The 20,763-nt window shown below is 43.4% G+C and overlaps 2 protein-coding genes and 1 long non-coding RNA gene across 8 annotated transcripts in view; 2 read left to right on the forward strand and 1 right to left on the reverse strand.

The window, feature by feature from the left end:
• Positions 1 to 10,216, forward strand: part of RCOR3 (REST corepressor 3) — a 37,842-nt gene extending 27,626 nt beyond the window's left edge. For all 4 annotated transcript variants that reach the window (XM_075863281.1, XM_075863282.1, XM_075863283.1 and 1 more), the window contains 2 exons: positions 7,555 to 7,796; positions 8,110 to 10,216. In XM_075863281.1, coding sequence (XP_075719396.1) covers positions 7,555 to 7,796; positions 8,110 to 8,454 — 587 coding nt within the window. In that variant the 3' untranslated portion in view covers positions 8,455 to 10,216. The remainder of the gene's footprint in view (positions 1 to 7,554; positions 7,797 to 8,109) is intronic.
• Positions 10,217 to 12,874: 2,658 nt separating this feature from the next.
• Positions 12,875 to 18,013, reverse strand: LOC142760227 (uncharacterized). Its single transcript, XR_012883266.1, has 3 exons — positions 17,922 to 18,013; positions 16,909 to 17,094; positions 12,875 to 12,988 (listed from the first exon to the last, which is right to left on the reverse strand). It is a non-coding gene; the product is annotated as an uncharacterized LOC142760227 (long non-coding RNA).
• A 79-nt stretch (positions 18,014 to 18,092) lies between these two features.
• The window catches only part of TRAF5 (TNF receptor associated factor 5), a 42,815-nt gene continuing 40,144 nt past the window's right edge, over positions 18,093 to 20,763 (forward strand). For 2 of the 3 annotated variants that reach the window (XM_075863277.1, XM_075863280.1), the window contains exon 1: positions 18,101 to 18,175. The gene's annotated coding sequence lies outside the window, so the exon portion shown is untranslated. Of the gene's footprint in view, positions 18,176 to 20,763 lie in introns of all 3 variants that reach the window. The other variant, XM_075863279.1, reaches the window with a different exon arrangement.

The following is a 20,763-nucleotide window of genomic DNA, read 5'->3' on the forward strand; positions in this document are numbered from 1 at the left end:
ACTTTCCGCCTCAGGAATTGACATGCTGCAGTACGAAAAATACGCACCGCTGGTCCATTTCTGGTTGGAAGTTTTACGCAGCATGTGGAGGAGATTTGTTAGATCTCACCCACTTTGCTATTACTGTATTCTGCTGCGTATTTTCCATCCGCAATTCCGGACGGAAAATATACAGCAATTCCGCTACGTGTGAACAAACCCCTTGACGTGAACCAGTTTGGAAACGGATTATCATTTACATATTACCATCATCTGCAGAAAAATACATTCTATGTTCCTTTTTTATTTACCAACCAGTGCCCCAGATTACTTGTCCATCTATAGGTACGTTAGTTAGAGAGAGACGCCTGGCCATCCATTCATACTGTATGGTGTGCGAATAATAAGACTATGAGATTTTTCTGAAAAATATGTTCTTCAGTTTTCTAGAAATGTTATTAGATGCTGTTCTGGGAGATGCACACGATGATATGTCAATGCTAAAGGATGGCTGCGTGCTGCGATCTCCCAACACAGGAGTGCGGCATAACACTGCGCTCCTACCCAATGCGCTCCTACCCACTGCGCTCCTACCCACTGCGAGCTGCCAGGCAGTTATGTCATGCCTATTACTTACGTCACATAGTCTTTAATATGCACAGTACCGTTTCTATGAATAGTATTCACTCCCTTTGGTCTTTTTTATGTTTATTTAGTAACATTTATTAATAAGTGGATTTTATTAGATATTTTGACACTTTCCAACAGATGCTCAATAATGTCAAAGGGGATTTATAAATTTTCTACAAAGTGATCTGTATACAATACAACTATTAACACCTTCCTGTATTGGGACATGCATGTACATCCAAAAGACATATGGGTGTTTAGCGAATGTCCAGCAAAAAATTTTTCCCCTTACTAAACCTCATTTGTTTCAGGCGATTACTATACCTGGTTATTATTATGTTTTTATTATTGGTGGTTTAGTAACTCGTAGATTTAGGCTTTATTCAGACAAACATTGCATCTGTCCGTTAAAGCAACGGACAGCACACGGACCTATACAACTCAATGGGGCTATTCAGACATCAGTGATTTATTTTCACGAAGCCTGTGTCCGCTGCGTGAAACTCACCATGTCCTATTCTAGTTTGTTTTTGCGGATCACGCACCCATTGAAGTCTATGGGTGCGTGAAAATCACGGACAGCACATGGACGTCGTCTGTGTGCTGTCCGTGATTCACACACCAGTTGCTAAAGAAATGCAGAGAAAAAAAAAATTATTTTTTTTTGTATAGAATTTGGATGTTTCCTAGTCATGCAAGATCAGATTAGCTGCTAGTCCGTCATTTCTGTCTGTCAGACAAGCAGCGTTTAGCAAAGGAAATGTGTTTTCAGAATACGATGGCACACTACAGATGAGTGTTAAGATTTATTTTAAACTATCAATACTAAATTAATAAGGCTCTGTTCACATCTACGTTGCAGATTCTTTCAAAAATCCCGGAAAAAATCGCTCAGGAAGTGCTGAGTCAATGGCTTCCATCGGGTGCCATTGGTGCACAGCATGTGCCCGATCCTGCACTTGTATTTTTGTTCCTATGACAGATCGGAAAAACTAATGCAGATGTGAACGTAGCCTAATCCAGAACATCATCCGCCATGTGTACCAAAAAAAATGTAAGCAAATTTATGCGTTTCAACAAATTTAGCAAATTTCTGTTGAATCGTGTAGCGCCGCCTAATAGAGCTACAGGTCAATCCTCACATCCGTCCATGCTTTGATAATGAGCCTTTACTGGAAAAGGTTAATGGCCGATACGCTAAAACCAATGCGGAAGCCGTTCTCCCACTTCTGTGCAGAAGCCAGCAAGAGAACCTGGTGACCTAACATTGGGCTGTGAGGTCTTCTCGTAGTTCGTGATCTACTATTTGGCCGCCACGAATCTACACAAACTGTGGTTGGCGTTTATTTATGAAGAACAGAACGTGATTAAAGGACAAATACACGGGCTCATTGTTAGAAGGAGGGAGAACTCCGGTAAATATAGAAAGTTGTAGATCGGTAGTAACAAAGACGGCAATGTCTTCTCATAATACACAAAGCAAATCTGCTCTGAAATCTTTTTATGGTTGCAATGATGCAGTCTGAATCCTATTAAAAGGCTGATTTTCTGCAATTTTCCGGCGTCCTAGACTGTTGCTAGGAGTCACATGATTCTTAATTTGATATTAGTTTAACTAATCTATGATGCGTAAATCTAGCATTCTATTATAGCTGTGGACGTCTGACATTCGCTCTCTGTCCAGCTCTGCTCCCTTCTGTCCATTAAGATATTGAAATCGAGATTACCTCAACAATCTGTCCCCCGCTGTTATCCTCCAGCTGTGAGTTTTATTAGCAGCCTTCTCATCTCCGGAGGCGACGCACATTGTCCGATGTAGTGACTGCCAAGGTGTTAATCCGCAGGAGCAATGTATGCCTTGTCTCTTTGATGAGACCTGTTCGGAAGCTTAATATAGTCACAGCCATGCGATTTCCAGGCTCTCAAGAGGCAGGTAATATTATTGTGTAAGGCCTCATGCACACGACCGTATTTTTTCCCACCCGTAAATACGGGTCCGGTGTCACACGTATTCCACCCGTTTTGCACCAGTATTTACGAACCCGTGCCCATAAATATGGGTCCGGTGTCACCCGTATTCCACCCGTATTTACGGGCACGTTTTTGGCGGCAAAATAGCACTGCACTAATCGGCAGCCCCTTCTCTCTATCAGTGCAGGATAGAGAGAAGGGACAGCCTTTTCTGTAATAAAAGTTAAAGAAATTCATACTTACCCGGCCGTTGTCTTGGTGACGCGTCCCTCTCTTCACATCCAGCCCGACATCCCTGGATGACGCGGCAGTCCATGTGACCGCTGTAGCCTGTGATTGACCTGTGATTGGCTGCAGCGGTTACATGGCCTGAAACGTCATCCAGGACGTCGGGCCGGATGTCGAGAGGGACGCGTCGCCAAGGCAACGGGCGGGAAACCGGACTGGAGGAAGCAGGAAGTTGTCGGTAAGTATGAAAGTCTTTTATTTTTATTTTTTACAGGTTTATACTGATCGGTAGTCACTGTCCAGGGTGCTGAATGAGTTACTGCCGATCAGTTAACTCTTTCAGCTCCCTGGACAGTGACTATTTACTGACGTCGCTTAGCAACGCTGCCGTAATGACGGGTGCACACATGTAGCCACCCGTCATTACGAGAGCTCCATAGACTTCTATGGACTGTCCGTGCCGTTATTACGGCCTGAAATAGGACATGTTCTATCTTTTTCAACGGCACGGGCACCTTCCCGTGAAAAAACGGGACGGCACCCGTCGCCAACAGAAGTCTATGAGCCCGTTATTACGGGTCGTAATTACGACCCGTAATAACGGGAGTTTTTACGGTCGTGTGCATGAGGCCTAAGACTGTTAACACGGGTCTGATTTGCCATAGGAAAATCCAACATGGATTTTTTTCAGAGAATCCGCTAAAGAAATCTGCTGAAGCTCTATTGCGAAATGCGCCAGCAGATCCACACCTAGATTAGCCCCGTTGTAATTCAATGGGGCAAATCTGCGGCTTTTCCGTGTGGGATACGCATAGATAATGAACATGTTGTGGGTTTTAAAATCATTATTCCGTACTGATTTTTTTCTATTTTTTTTCCTGTTGTATGTGAATAGGGTTGCAAAACTTTGCATTGGATGCAGAATGTCCAAATTTTGTGAGGATTTGCACACAGAATCTGCGCCTAAATCCACATCAAATCCTGAACCTGTGAACATAGCCTAATGGAAATATAATTAGAACACTTAGTTTTAAGCCTTATGCAAAACGTGTCATTGTACCAAACATCCTAACAAACCACCATGTGTCCAAGTCCAGGACTCTGGTATTGTTAATTTACCTTGTCGCAGCTGTGGAAGAGATCCATAAAAACTCCAGGTTGTCTAACTCCAGAATGCCTTAACCTCCATAGATCAAATCGTATTGATACTATATAGTAGACACTATGGGCGGAATATATTAAGGCATTTCATCCACTAGTCTTAATAAATGTGCCGCACCTTACGCCAACTTTCTTTCCATTAAGAGGCGAATACCTCTCAATAAATGTGTTGCTTCTTTCGTCCTGCCTTGGCACAACAACCATGGCCGTGCGCGATCCATTCCTCCCCTCCCCATCGGCCATAAGTTAAAAAGCATCTACACCTCACCGCTCCTCTTCTCCCCACAGGTTCCCTCCGCATTCCACACGGATCATACGCGGTCCTGACGTCGAGAAGCCTCAGGGCCTTATATACAACGCAGCACTCGACGTTCTCAGTGCTGCGTCACATACAACGTCCTAAGGTTAGAGGTATGGGCAAAACCGCAGAACAGCAAAAGCCTCCAGGGCAAATGGGTGCCGGCTTCCGGGAATCCGACTTGAAGATCCCACAATATGCAGACAAGGACCAAGGGAAGAGGCCGCACTCCAATTTGAAAATATCAAATAGATGGATTTATTCTCCCATGTGTGCAAGAAAGTCGTGCAACGTTTCAGCTGCCCAGTGCAAGCTCGGCAAAGGGTGCACTGAGCAGCTGAAACGTTGCACTACTATAGTTAACGTCCTGACGTTGCCCAGCGTCCGAACGTTGTATGAGCTGCCTCACGCTGAGGGGAGAAGAGGTAAGCATTAATAATGATGATAATGCCCCCCTTTTGCAATGTCATTCTCCCTTTCCACAACTGGCGAGGGCGGTGTAAAAATTACTTGGGTGCTTTTTTAAGACTTTTTTTTTTTTTTTTTATATTTTTTTTTTTAGCCAGAAAACTGTCAGAGAGAGGCTGATAAATTCCCCCGTGTGTTGTTCTCTTCCTCCAGCAACCAATATGTATCCCTTTTGGCTGTGGTAGTTCGGCTTGTCTAGTCCACACTTCACCTCTCAGGGTGTACACATCACTTCATCTACATTTTGGGCAGACAACCGGTAGATTATAAGATCTACATAGATTAAGGTCCTAAGCCGGTCACCGATGCCTTAAGGCCCTACTACACGGGCCAATGATCGGGCAAACGAGCGTTCATATGAACGTTCTTCATGATTGCCCTGTGTGATCAGGGCAGCGATCAGCCGATGAACGAGCAAGTTTACATTCATTGGCTGATCTGCTCGTTTATGCAGAATTAAAAATAATCGGTGTCGGCAGCACATCTTTGTGTAAACAGGCAGATGTGCTGCTTTCATGATGAAAATGTATGGGGACGAGCGACCGGCCTCGTCGATCGGCGCTAGTTTACATGGCCCATGTCGGGCCATGTAATAGTACCCTTACTTCCACAATGAGGAGCCTTCAGTCCACAGTCTTGAACTCCAATCCCATCACCGCAAACTGGAGGCCGAAACACAAATTATTATTGTTATCTGGAGGCCTTCGTTTTGGTTTCTGCCATCCTACTCACTGTCTGAAGCTCCTTCCCTCTGCTCCAGTGGATTAGGTCTTCTGTGATAAGACGTGAAAATGCTGCAGTGTCTTTACTCCATTGTGGAGAAAAACCAGATAAAATTTGTCTGACAAAATAACTTTTGACATAAAAAAAAAAAAGAAGGTGTTTAGAAAGCCTCTTTCAAACCGTGATCCCTTTTATATGTGACCTTACCAGGGTCTTCTCTCTATATCACAGAAGATCTTCAGTCTAAGGGTCCATTCACACGTGATGGATTTGTTGCTGAAATTTCTACTATTGTCCCATTCATCTACAGGGGGTTTGCAGAAATCCATGCTCCAGAAACCACCCCATTCATATGTATCAAATACATTTTTCAGTTGCAGAAATTGATGCACCAAATTTGCCAAGTGTGAACATACTCTCATGCTGCCAATACACAATCTTATCGCCATGGTGGCTTCCCGATAGCAGAGGATAAGGTCCCTTTCCCATTGATTTGATTTTATAAGGTTTGCTCGCTTGTCCGTCAGTTTTAATCCCAGGAAGTTTTAGATCTCAACATGAGGAAGCGTTCCCTAAGGAAATGTTAAGGAATATTTCCCCTTTCCTTTGTGCTGAAATCGTAGTTATGTGAAAGACCCTCTCTTGGCTGAATGTGCATGTTTATGGGGGGGTTGGAGAAGACGGCTGTCTGTTGAACGCTTCATTGATTGACAGACTTTTCTGCCGTGGACAGATCAGACAAAGATAATTGTCTGGCGTCCAATCATACGACAACATAGACATTTTAACAGAAATCTTCAGATCAGGGATGAAAAATAATTGTAATGGTGTATGGTGAGCTGGAAAAAAAATTTGTAACCCTTATACAAACCGTACGAGACCATTGTCTGAAATCAACAGATTCGGATGACTTAAGAAATGGCTTTCAGTTAGAGGATTGTTTTCATCTGATCTTTTTGTCTGCTGAAAATCTTCACATGAATGGCCAGATCCTCCAGATAAATGCTGCTTTGCTTGCCCCCTTGGTTTCTTTGTGCCTGAATAGCACACTTCTTGAGTCACACACCCCCCCCCCCCCCCCCCCCACCACCACTGTCTTCTACTAGGCCACAGCTGAAGAATAAACTAGCCATGACAATGGACTAGCGCAGTCATCAGCCACTTGGAAGTCCACTCAGGAAATGCTACAACTGTATTATGATGTTGATTTAAAATCCATTAGTTAAGTTATTGAAAAGTGTAGCCCCGGCCTATGTGTTAAATACTCCAAATGCCACGACTAGTGACCATGGATATTGGGGGAGATTTATCTAAAGTAGTGCTAAGCAAAGTGGAGAACTTGCCCATAGCAACCAATCTGGTCTAAAAGAACTCTGGTAAAGGAAATGGAACTAGATTGGTTGCCATGGGCAACAGCTTTTGCACTAGTTTTGATACACTGAGGGAGATGTATCTTTTACATGTAGACGGAGTAGTCACCGATACAGGAAGTCACTCACAGCTGGGGGGAACGAGGCATTGGAGACCAAGGGAGGGGGGATCTAAAGGGGGCAAATTATTCTATTGTTATTAGATGTAAAAAAAATAAAAAAAAAGTGGCTTTGCAAGTAGAACTAAGCTTTTAGTACCTTGTGTATTACAGTAGGTTTCCTACCCTGAGCTACCGGGATTGAAGTGGTCACAGAGAGTCTTGCGGTAAAGTACACTACTTCACCGCGCTACACAGGGTCCACTCCACCAGAAAGATTACTCAAGAAATCATGCAGCTTCAGCATATAAAACAAAGAATAACGTTAAGTGTCCTCCATGTACTGAGGCTTGGGGGGAGACTTTGGTAAAGGAGTAAAAGTAAAGGATGATTGCAATATATATATATTTTTTTTAATGCATATGCATTTTATTACTGCTGGGCCATATATGTTTGTGTCCTGGTAAAATGTATTTTCCCTCCTACGTGTTAGATTTAATCTTCCCCGTGTGGCACATCTAGGAATAATGCCCCCCGTCTATAGGCAGAGCGTCCATGCAGATGTGTTGACATACAAAGCACCGCATGAGTGGATCGTCTTTGGTGAATATTGTACTTTGCCTTCCAGGTGTCCGCAAATATGGTAAAGATTTTCAAGCTATTGCAGATGTAATTGGCAACAAGACTGTGGGTCAAGTGAAGAACTTCTTTGTAAACTACAGGCGTCGGTTTAACTTAGAGGAGGTATTGCAGGAATGGGAAGCAGAACAAGGAACCCAGGCCTCTAATGGTGATGCTTCTACTTTAGGGGATGACACAAAAAACACTTCTCATGTACCATCAGGAAAGAGCACTGATGAAGAGGATGAGGTGTGTTTGTGTATCCACAGCATTGAGTTGAGAAATTTTTCTTTCATCTTTTTTTTCATTTTTTTTTTTTTTTTCTAAAGTTACTGATAATAAATTGCGAATAGATAATAAAAAGGTAGAATTCAACATATAATATCTCTGGTAACCATTGAATGCATTGTATATGTTTAGCACTATAGACAATAATTTATGGATTCTGTAGAAGACTGTATATTGTTGTCTTGAAATAACGTACATAAACTTTTTTCAGTTTGTAAGGCGACCAGTTACGGTAACTGTTTTGGTTTGAAGTCAATTTTTTGTTTTGTTTTAGACCCAGAGCAGCCAGACAGAACCACCCGCCAGCCAGTCGCCTCCGGCACCACCCGTAGCCCCAGCACCACCAGCTTCAGTCACAGCCTTGAATCAGCCTCCACCTCTTCTTCGGCCAACGCTTCCAGCTGCTCCGGCCTTACACCGGCAGCCTCCACCTCTACAGCAGCAAGCCCGATTCGTTCAGCCAAGGCCGATCCTCAACCAACCTCCACCACCGTTAATTCGCCCAGCTAGCTCTTTGCCGCCGCGTCTGAACCCAAGGCCAGCGGTGACCACAAATTCTGGTCAACAGCCGTCATCTCTTATTGGGATTCAGACTGAACCACAGCCCACGATGCATTGATGTAAAGAAAACTCAAATCCTTGAGTGGAATCTGAAACTTTTTGCTTACATAAGAGTAGTCTTGGAGCCATTCCACATTACGAAGCTGAGTTCTGCTACGTCTAAAGAAGATCATTAAATTCAGACATTTAAAAAAATAAAAAATAAATTAAAAAAAGACTATGTACCATACACTAAACTGATCCAGAATGTATTGTAAGCTTTTTATATAAATGTATAGACAGTCCGACATAAACATTCTGTAAACCAAAGTGTTCTCCATGTTAAGACTCATCAGTTATGTGTTACTGTGTCATATTTCAGCATTTATATGCTGACCGTATGCAATAAATCACAAATGTCCGTGTACTGTAAGTATTTTAGCTTGGTGCAGTTTTCATATCAACCTTACAGTGAACTCCCCTACACATAGTGAAGACAGTCATTCTGTATTAGAGCCATTTGTCTTGTACCTCAGTGACTATTTGTTTCCTAGTGTTTTTTGTGAATGTTGGCTCAACCGCTCCACACCACGGTGTGTAGATGATTGGTCCATGTCTTCATTTAAAGGGGTTGTGAACACAAATCATACCTAAAAGAGTGTTTCTGGAACTAATTCTTGACTCCATGTAAAATTTTCACGCTTAACTGTATTTGAGTGTGGTCTGAGCAGCTGTGTGGCGAGTTCTGTGTCCAGACAGTTAATGAGGCAGCTCTCTCTTCCCCTCTCATAGCATTATCTTAAGTATCAATCAGCATCTGAAGAAACCTAAATAAATCAACTGCATGTAACCAAACTTGTATCTCCATATGACTCCAGAGTTGAGGAAATTCCTCCATACGCACTAGTCATCGCCTACCACACTAAACAAGTAATGCAACAATTTACAGTTGGCAACTCCAAATGTAATCAGAAGTGCTTTGGTTTTAAATGGCAGCCATAATTAATAAAAAAATAAATCCTTGTGGATGTTGATGTTTACAACCTTTTTACTACATTTTTGATTCATAACGCATTGATTTTATTTATCATGTCTAAAAAAAAAAATGTATTTTCGGGTTCCTTCATGTGTTTAAAATGTATGCGATCTTGAAATATATGCAGTAATATTTCATTTTTATTTGTATGTGTACATTGTGGATTTTTTCTAACCTTTTTGAAAACATTTGAACTGATCTAATTTTCTTCCCGTTCATGGCCGAGTATTGGTATAATGTGTTTTTTACTTGCACATCTCACCACATCTGTAGAAGAGATCATGCTAGATGTATCCTGTTCTTTTTAATTTATTTGCTGTATCGACCTTGATGTAATTTGATGAGTACCGTCCTTGTCTTGTATGTGACAGTCAAGTTTGAATTGTCAGCTGTGTTTCCGGTTTACAAACTTCTGTGTCCCTTACAGAACTGGGATTCAGGTTTGTGTATTTTATTTTGGTTTTTATTTATTGCATTGGCACTTAGTAACTAGACTTTTTATAGTGTATTTTATTTTTTTTCTACATGTTAATTATAGAAAGTGCACTTATGTGAGTTACCCATTTTCGTGCTGCAAAATGTAAGATAAATTCATTGTCTGTCACAGGTCTTTCAATATGGTTACTGGAGTTTGCAAAATTTTGTAAACTCTCCCCATATGGTGTTCTGTAATTATAAACGGATTACGACCGTGTAATTGTTACTGTGCTCTTTTTGCATAAAGCTTTGTTGTTTCTTCTTATACCTTTTTGTCCTAAACTCCTACCAACACCCCAACTAAATGTATTAAATGCTGTGTAAATAACAGGGGTCAGATTGATATTTTATTTTTTTTTCTTCCTTTTTAAATATGAAAAAACAAAAAATAAAACTATGACTGTAAGCTATATTCAACTCATTAGTGTTGGTGGAAAATCAAGTAAAGGCCCCTACCTCGCTCTGTTCTCTCTTTTATATGGATTGTTAATGAGGAATCCTGGTATATCTGATTTAGTAGATACTTGTATTCCCCATAGGATAATTTTAGAATGTGTGCAGTTCCTCTGTTATTCCTCCTGGAAATGTATTACTAAATTGGCAACTGGGCAGCCTGACACACTCTATTGACAAGATGAAGCCAATTTGTCAATTTATCCACATGTTTCCAGGAGGAATAACAGAGGAATGGCACACTGCAGAGTTCTAAGAAATGACGTTCCAGAATTGTTATTTCATGAGGAAAACAATTATTTACTAAAACACATGTCAGGAGTGGAGACAGGTCCTCTTTAAATGGTTTTTAGGTTTGGTTGATGTGTGGCGTTGGGCTGTTTATCCCCATGTATTTAAAAAAAAGAAAAATTACACTTATTTAAAATAATATGATTATAAGGAACAACTTAACCCCTTAACGACAAGTGACAGATCTGTCTAGTTCCCGCATCGTGACTGATCGATCCGTCACTCACATCTTGTGGGTACTGCCACTGTACACAAAGAGAGAGATCAGGAGCACATCACAGTCCCAGAGAGCATTCACAGGGGGCATCTAAACAGGAGAAAGTTTCAGTCGGTGCAGGCAGTGTCGAGCCGTAGCCAATCCAACTCCAAAATAGACACAAAAAGGTAGAGAGACCACAGCACACGCGGTAATCAAGGTATCAAAAAAAAGGTGTCTATTTCACCATAAATAGCGACGTTTCGACCCAAGTGAGGGTCTTTCTCAAGCAATAATAGTGCTTGTGTGCAGTTTATATAGAGGAAATTACATCACAACAGTGATTACAAATGCCAATGCAGGTGCAGCATAACTTTGATTAATAAACCAATGCATCATTATAAGTGCATTCATATGTGAATAAAACATATAATACCCTGGTAGATGGATAACCGGACCGTCTAGTTAAAGAGACTCTGTCACCACATTATAAGTGCCCTGTCTCCTATATAAGGAGATGGGCGCTGTAATGTAGGTGACAGTAATGCTTTTTATTTAAAAAAACGATCTATTTTCACAACGTTAGGAGCGATTTTGGTTTATGCTAATGAGCTTTCTTAATGCCCAAGTGGGCGTACTTTTACTTTCGACCAAGTGGGCGTTGTACAGAGGAGTGTATGACGCTGACCAATCGGCATCATGCACTCCTCTCCATTCATTTACACTGCAATAGCGATATAGATATATCGCTATGTGTAGCCTCATACACAAGCCCTAACATTACTACAGTGTCCTGATAATGAATACACATGAAATCCAGCCTGGACGTCATGTGTACTCAGAATCCTGACACTTCTGACTCTTTCTTTGTGAGATTCCAGCAACGGATACGAAATCTCGCGAGATCACGGAGCTAAACGAGATTTCGTTTCACTTGCCGGAATCTCACAAAGAAAGAGTCAGAAGTGTCAGGATTCTGAGTACACATGACGTCCAGGCTGGATGGTCATGTGTATTCATTATCAGGACACTAGTAATGTTAGGGCTTGTGTATGAGGCTGCACATAGTGATATATCTATATCGCTAGTGCAGTGTAAATGAATGGAGAGGAGTGCATGATGCCGATTGGTCAGCGTCATACACTCCTCTGTACAACGCCCACTTGGTCGAAAGTAAAAGTACGCCCACTTGGGCATTAAGCAACTCATTAGCATAAACCAAAATCGCTCCTAACGTTGTGAAAGTAGATCGTTTTTTTAAATAAAAAGCATTACTGTCACCTACATTACAGCGCCCATCTCCTTATGTAGGAGATAGGGCACTTATAATGTGGTGACAGAGTCTCTTTAAGCAAGCTGTCAAAACTCATCCATTTTTAGTATATCGGCGTTCAGCCGTCCCTACTGCCCATGCGCAGGATTCAGTACACGTCATAACATCGCCGTTACTTAGTAACCACACTCACGTGACCGCAAACAACATGTCGCGTCATCGAGTGCCGATCACATGGCTACACGCTCCAAACAAACAGTAAGTAGTGTCACTTAACTATCTGCCATCATATTTTCTCCATAGCATATCGTACTCAAAAGGTCATGTACTATACAATAGATGTCATAAATTAAAATATTGAGGAGGATCATTCAAGTATAGTCTTTTTCATTCCATAATAGTATAATCTTTTTTTAAGATCACATTCAATAAATTCCATTTATTTTTAACCCATAGTTCTATATAACAGTAAGCGTCTGTCTATAGCAGAACAGGCGCTAAAGGGAACCCAAACAGCCCACTCGTAGCACCCCACGAGCTAGCGATAAAGCGGCCCGTGGGGTAATATGACGGAAAGAAATGGGAAAGTACAAAAAGTGGTAATAAATGCATTAATAACATGATCTCAATGGAAACGACCCTATACGTGTGGGTCAGCACTAATAGGGAGGGCATCAGGGAAAATATAATATCTAATGGAATTATATATATATATATATGTCACCAAAAACCATATAGAGAGAACATTTTATTATAATAGATGACATCAGGAGGAAATACGTATGGCAGAAAGATATTGAACAGCTGAAAAAAATATTTCTTTATATCAAATTGGTCCAGAGTTCCATCTTCACAGAGTTTACAAGATCCCAACAGGCGTAAACAATCTAAAAGAAGAAAAATAAAAAATAAATTTTATCATAAGATAATAGCAAAAACATCATAAAAACATCATAACACAGATCAGTGTGATTATTTGGTACATAACTTGAGATTCTAAGCACTTAAATTTAAAAACAAACCCACAGCAACGTGGTATAGACACGTATATGAGAGTAGAATTAGAAGGGAGAGACAATTTTGAATTCCCGATTCAAGCCTTTTGGCACTAAACAGTCAATCTCATCGATCCAACGAAGCTCCAACCTTTTCAACATGGCTTCCCTATCTCCTCCCCTGCGTAACTCAGGGAACCCATCAATAATTCTAAGGCCCAATTGTGAGACATTGTGTCGATGTTTTTCAAAATGTTGTGGAATAGGTAAATCCAGCATTTTTGGGCGAATAGTGTATTTATGTTGGTTGAGCCTATTCCCACATTCTTGGGTGGTCTCACCTACATATAGCTTCCCACATGGGCAATGCAAAAGATAAATGACATAATCAGATCTACATGTAAAGTATTGTTTTATTGAATAACGTTTGCCAGTTCGAGGGTGTACAAAACTATTCCCCTTCAGCATTCTGTTGCAATTGCAGCAGCCCAGACAGGTGAAAGCATCCTGTTTTACCATGGCCAGAAATCCTCTGGCCCAAGGAATCAGTCTAGGCCTCATGCACACGAGCGTAAAAACACCCGTTATTGCGGGTCGTAATTACGACCCGCAATAACGGGCCCATAGACTTCTGTTAGTCACGGGCACCTTCCCGTTTTCTCACGGGAAGGTGCCCATGCCGTTAAAAAAATAGAACATGTTCTATTTTTTTATTTTACGGGCCGTGCTCCTATACTTTATAATGGGAGCACGGCTTGGAAAAGCGGCCGGCTGCCCGTGCTCGTAATTACGAGTCGTAATTACGAGCACGGTCGTGTGCATGAGGCCTCAGACGATCTTTTAAATATTTAGATCTTTTAAAGGACCGCAAGGGAGGAGAGTAAGGCTATGTTCACACGGGGTCTTTTGCCGAGTTTTTTGACGCGGAAACCGCGTCGCAAAACTCGGCAGAAACGGCCCGAGAACGCCTCCCATTGATTTCAATGGGAGGCGTCGGCGTCTTTTTCCCGCGAGCAGTAAAACTGCCTCGCGGGAAAAAGAAGCGACATGCCCTATCTTCGGGCGCTTCCGCGTCCGACCTCCCATTGACTTCAATGGGAGGCAGGAGAAAGCGTGTTTTATGCCCGCGGCGCTCAATGGCCGCGGGCGAAAAACGGCGCGATAATTGCTGTTCACACGGAGTATTTTGGGGGAGGAATATCTGCCTCAAAATTCCGTTTGGAGCTTTGAGGCAGATATTCCTCCCCCAAAATACTCCGTGTGAACAGCAATTATCGCGCCGTTTTTCGCCCGCGGCCATTGAACGCCGCGGGCATAAAACACGCTTTCTCCTGCCTCCCATTGAAGTCAATGGGAGGTCGGAGGCGGAAGCGCCCGAAGATAGGGCATGTCGCTTCTTTTTCCCGCGAGGCAGTTTTACTGCTCGCGGGAAAAAGACGCCGACGCCTCCCATTGAAATCAATGGGAGGCGTTCTCGGGCCGTTTCTGCCGAGTTTTGCGACGCGGTTTCCGCGTCAAAAAACTCGGCAAAAGACCCCGTGTGAACATAGCCTTAAACTCTAGGATATCCGGGAATGTTTGTGGAAGTATAGACCAGTTTTTTTTAAATAATGTTGCCCAACCTTTTACTAACATTAGAGTAGGTAGAGACAAATGGGATCCTAGGACTTTTTTTCAACTTTTTTCCTCCCGCGTAGGACATCTTTCCTGGAATGTTTCATTTTGAAATGTCGGTGGTATGTTTAAAGCCTTCCACCAAAGGTTATTTGTAATTTCTGTACTCTACTTAAAATCGTAATTAAATCACTGGAGTAGGACTAGAGTTTAATCAAATATAACTTTTACTCATATCTTTTAAAAAGGTGTGCAAACAAGAACAGACTAAGACAAACTTTTCACAACAGAGAAATACTCCCTATTAGGCCTCATTTACACGAACGTGATATACGTCCGTGCGACGCGCGTGCTTTTCACGCGGGTCACACGGACCTATACAAGTCTATGGGGGCATGCAGACAGTCCGTGAGTTTTGCTCAGCGTGAGTGCGCTGAAAAAAACTCAAGACGTTCTAAATTTCTGCGTTTTTCGCGCATCACGCACCCATTGAAGTCAATGGGTGCGTGAAAACCACGAAGGTCGCACGGAAGCTGTCAAACTCTGAATGTAAACAGAAAAGCACCACGTGCTTTTTTCTGTTTACAAACATCCAAACAGAGTGTCTTAGAGATGAGCGAACCGAACTTCACCGGGTTCGGCCGAACTCATTTTGACCGAACCCGGCAAAAAATGTTCCGGTACGTGACGTCAGGAGACAGTCACTGTCCAGGGTGCTGAAACAGTTAAACTGGTTCAGCACCCTGGACAGTGACTTCCGATCACAATATACACGAACGTGTAAAAAAAAAAAAGAAGTTCTGACTTACCGATAACTCCCGGCTTCTTCCTCCAGTCTGACCTCCCGGGATGACGATTCAGTCCAAGTGACAGCTGCAGCCAATCACAGGCTGCAGCGGTCACATGGACTGCCGCGTCATCCAGGGAGGTGGGGCTGGATGTCAAGAGAGGGACGCGTCACCAAGGCAACGGCCGGGAGACCGGACTGGAGGAAGCAGAAAGTTCTTGGTAAGTATGAACGTCTTTTTTTTTATTCACAGGTTGCTGTATATTGTGATCGGAATTCACTGTCAAGGGTGCTGAAAGAGTTACTGCCGATCAGTTAGCTCTTTCAGCACCCTGGACAGTGACTGACGTCGACTAGCCTCATCTCTATGATGGCGGCTGCGCGAAAATCACGCAGCCGCGCATCATACACTGATGACACACGGAGCTGTCAAGTGCCTTTTGCGCACGCAAAACGCAGCGTTTTTTTGCGTGCGCAAAACGCACACGCTCGTGTAAATGAGGCCTAATGGAGAGAATATAGCACTCTGTACAGTTATTAGATGCCGATTTGTGCAGGTAATATTCATATTTTTTACAGAATGTATGTAATGCTCCAAATTGTTTCAGTACATAAGGATAATGTTCTTCCCAGAAAGATAGATATTGGTGTCTATGGGGTAATAAACCCCCCTACCCGTTCTGTAGTGTAGCGGAGGTTTCCGTCGGGTGAACCCCGCAACGGAAAGTCTAAGGCCTCATGCACACGACCGTGTTTTTGCGTCCGCAATTCAACCGCAAATCCACGGGTTAATTGCGGACCCATTCATTTCTATGTGGCCATACCCACTATCCGTGTTTTCACGGCTCTCCGCATGTCCGCACATCCGTGCCGCAGAAACTCCGGACATGTCTTATTATGGGCCGCAAATGCGGTGCGGACATGCCAATAGAAGTCAATGGGCCCGTGGAAATTGCGGATACACCGCCGTGTGTCATCCGCAGTTTGCGGATTTGCGGAAGTGTTGCTAGGCGACGACCGGGAATGACTTCTGTTTTTGCGGATTACATACGGATGAACTGCGGATTACATACGGATGAACTGCGGATGACATTCCACGGAACACGGTCCTGGAATTTGCGGACCAGAAAAACACCACGGTCGTGTGCATGAGGCCTAACTGAAACCACAGCTTCCGTTTCCATCACCATTGATATCAATGGTGACGGAAACATTGCTAATGGTTTCCGTTCGTCACCATTCCGGCAGGCTTCCGGTTATCTGACGGAATCAATAGCGCAGTCGACTCCACTATTGATTCCGTCATTAAAACTGAAATTGAAGCTCCGGTTCCGTTGTATGATGGACACCAACGGCGTACGACGGAACCCATTGCCTTGAATGGGTTCTGTCGGGGTGTCCGTGGTTTTACCAGAAGCTATAGCGAAGCATTCGGCGCAATTGTTTTCGGTATTGTCGTTCGGATCTGTGACAGAAGCCCCCAATGCGGATGTGAACGAAGCCTTTGTAAATCTGCCGCACTGTGTTCCGTCAGGTGTTGTTGGCGTCCGTCATGCGATGGCAACCGGATTTGGTGCTTCCGTTTTTCTTGTTCTTCCTATGACGCAACAGAATAACAGAAAACGTAACGCAGGTGTAAGGGTATGTTCAAACGCTTAACAAAAAACAGCTGAAAATACGGAGCTGTTTTCCAGGGAAAACAGCTCCTGATTTTCAGCCGTTTTTTAATCAAACTCGCGTTTTTTACGGTAGTTTTCTGAGCTGTTTTTCTATTGAGTCAATGAAAATCGGCTCAAGAAGTGACATGTCTTTTTACGCGCCGTTTTTTTAAAAGGTTATGTTCACACAGGCTATTTTCAGCCCTTTCTACGGGCCGTAACCGTCCCGAAAAACGGCAGAAAAATCGGAAGCAGAACGCCTGCAAACATCTGCCCATTGATTTCGATGGGAAACACGGCGTTCTGTTCCGACGGGGCGTTTTTTTTTACATATTTTCAAAAAACCGACGCGTAAAAAGAATTGCATGTCACTTCTTGAGCCCAATTTCATTGACTCAATAGAAAAACAGCTCCAAAAACGTCCGTAAAAACCGCAGTGAAAAACGCTTCCCTCGAAAACAGCTCCGTATTTTCAGCCGTATTTTGTTCAGCGTGTGAACGCACCCTGACCGTATATCTAAAACGCAGCAGGAGATCTCGGCACAACACGAAGTATATTAGAAAGTAGCAGAAAGTTGTATAATACAATGATCCTTATTTACATAAAGCCGGAAAACCCCTAAAACTTGATGGACAGACAGACAGACGCCTCCAGTTCCTGTATGACATGCGCACTGCTGTACTGGAGAACTACAACTCCCAGCAGGCTCAGATTATACATGCACGGCGATGGGACAACCCTGAGAACTTCCTCTTCGCTTATCACCTCCTCCATCAGTGACGTTCACAGCACAAACCCCAGGACCGACCGCCCGCCCGCCCCGCGCCGGATGAAAGCGAAAATAAGTATAATGTCGCGGCTTCTCCGAGGACTATACACACCGGCCGGACGTGGAGATCACTGCTGCGACCGCACAATAGCGCCACACAGCGCCGGCCCGGGGTACTGCACCGTCACTGCACAAATACCGACAGCTGGAGAGGGGAGTCTGGAGCCACACTGTGCCTCACACCTCCGAGGTAAGAGCCCCCACTGAGCTGATATATCACCTATAGCAGTCTATTACTTATCATATATCAGTTATTATTGTCTAGTTTGTGAGGACTGTGGGTACATGATGGGCGTGCCCGCTACATTGTTATATATTACATATACATTTGGGTTTGTTTTTTGTTATGGAGGAACTACAAGTTTCAGCATGAAGAAGTGATAATGAGGGGACGGTGGGAGAGCAGTATATGGCTTAGACTTAGAGGTTCACAGATAAAAGTTCCTTGTCTTCACGGATGGTGGGACTTGTAGTTCCTCTGTTGCTTCTCAAAGGATATGCTGTGACCAGGCACGGATTTGGCATTTCTGGAGCCCCAAGCAAATTGATGTCTGGGGGCCCTAATCAAAGACATTCTTTATATAGAAAAATACAATATTTACCCACCTTTTATTCCCGTTAGTGCCCCAAAACAGTAGTGATGCCCCCTAGTGGCCCCTGCCTAGTAATAATGGCCTGTTAGTGCCCCTCCCACAGTAGTGATGTCCTGTCAATGCCCCTTCACAGCAATGAATCCCCTTCATAGTAATGAATCCTCCTTAGTGGCCCCCCCACACAGTGATTCCTACTTAGTGGCCCCCACAAAGTAGTGATGCCCTCTTTGTTTCCCCTTATTGGCCCCCACGAGATAGTGAATTCCTGTTTGTGCCCCTCCACAAAGTAGTGATGCCTCCTTAGTGTCCCACACACAGTGATAATGCCCTGTTTCTTGTGCCCCCAAACATTACTGATGCCCCCTCTTCCATTAGTGTCTCCCCACAAGCAATAGTGCCCCTTGGCTTTTTTTTATAATAAAAATGATTACTCACCTAGGCTAGCTCCGATTCAGCAGCCTATTATTCGGGCCTCTTTCGGCCCGTGTTGTCGGAGGCTCAGCGCACGCTGGCACAATTGCGTTGTCGTGCGGTCAGTGCCGATGTCAGGGGTTAGTAAGTGAATGGTTAAGCAGGGAGCTGACGGCTTCCTGCTCCACTATTCTAATCGTATCTGCTTCATGATGATGCGGATACAGTTGAAAGTTGTGGTGCTGACAGGGGGCCCAACAGGGGCTTCATGATGGTAAAGACCGCCACTGGGTCCTCAGCTACTTCTCAAAGGATTTGGAGTAGCTCAAATGGCATTGTGTGACTTGTAGTTCCTTGACAACCATTGGTTGTCAGCATACGCTGGGACTTGTAGTTGCAGCACACTTGGAGAGGATCCGGGTGGCATGTTTTATTGTATTTCAGGGAGGACACTCGTTAGTCTTGGATGTTTTTCTGCATGGAGTTTTCAAAGTCAAAGTAAAGTATTAATATCAGCTCCCCTGGGCCCTGGTGCCGGAGGGGCCCCAGGATAATGGACCGTGCGGAGTTCTGATGACATAGAATATATTGTCTAGTTCATTGTCTAGAATGGCGTTTTTTAGATGCCGACGCTCAGTCTGGGGGTCATTTCTAACCCCATAGATTGATTGATGCCGCAATATCTTTATATCATTTATATTGACATGAAATTTAACCGTCTCTTTTGGGAATTGATATAACCTGGTCCACCAGCAGGGCTACAAGGAATGTCAAATTCGATGCTGTTTCTTTCTAGGTGCCTTCTGTGTATAGGTGCAATTTATGGCAGCCTGTATTCTGTTAATGGATTGCTTACACCGGCTGTTACTGAGCCTTCAGTACATCATTAAAGCCTATTCATCGCATTGATACAATACAGACTGCCATAAACAGCACCTGTATTCTGCTGATAGGTCCTACAAGGCAACTTCAGGGTATTGGACATGCCTTACATCCATGCAGGTTATTGTCGGAGCACTTCCGCTTCTAAAGGAGGCAGAATGCTGGTAGGTAATGTAGGGCCTTGTTCACATAGTGCAGATCCGTGCTATTACAAGCAATTATTACTCCGTGTAAATGATCAAAAGGATGAATGGATGTCGTACCTTGATAAAGCTGATTTTAGGTATGGAAGCCCTGTTAAGACACATGGATGTTTTAGTTGGGACCCCCCTTTATGAGCCAGAGAAGAGACCGCAGCCCTCGCTTTGGTGGCCAACCCCGTCCATGTATGACGTGGGCTGCTATTCATTTGAATGGCCGCCATGTAATACTACATGTCCGCAATGGAAATGTATGGCTGGCCGCGCTTCCTCCGTCAATATCAGTCGATCACCGGTGGTTTATGAATCCGGACTCGTGATCAATAGGACAGTCAAAAAAAGATTCAAGTTTTAAGGAACTTCGTTTATCTCCGTCTGTGAGGCGTGAGGTTCTGGCGGCCAGACGATGTGATGTCATTGATTGTCTTCCGATAGCGCCGTTGACCTGTACACGAGCAATCAGCAGGGAAAAAATAATCTGCATTTAGTCCGAATGAATTTCCATGTCAATTCTGCTATATTTATGTACCAGGAAATATTAAGTGACAACTTATTTCCTGCACATCAGCCACTAGAATCAAACTTTCCCTGCGTAGAAAACTTATTATAAAAGCCCCTGAATATATAGAAAGTCTGCGATGAAGAAAAGATGGTGGCGCGTCTTCAATACAAAAGCTCACGGTAAAGCCTTA

The sequence above is a fragment of the Rhinoderma darwinii genome, chromosome 4, assembly GCF_050947455.1.
Source record: "Rhinoderma darwinii isolate aRhiDar2 chromosome 4, aRhiDar2.hap1, whole genome shotgun sequence".
In the NCBI taxonomy this organism is placed as follows: domain Eukaryota; kingdom Metazoa; phylum Chordata; class Amphibia; order Anura; family Rhinodermatidae; genus Rhinoderma; species Rhinoderma darwinii.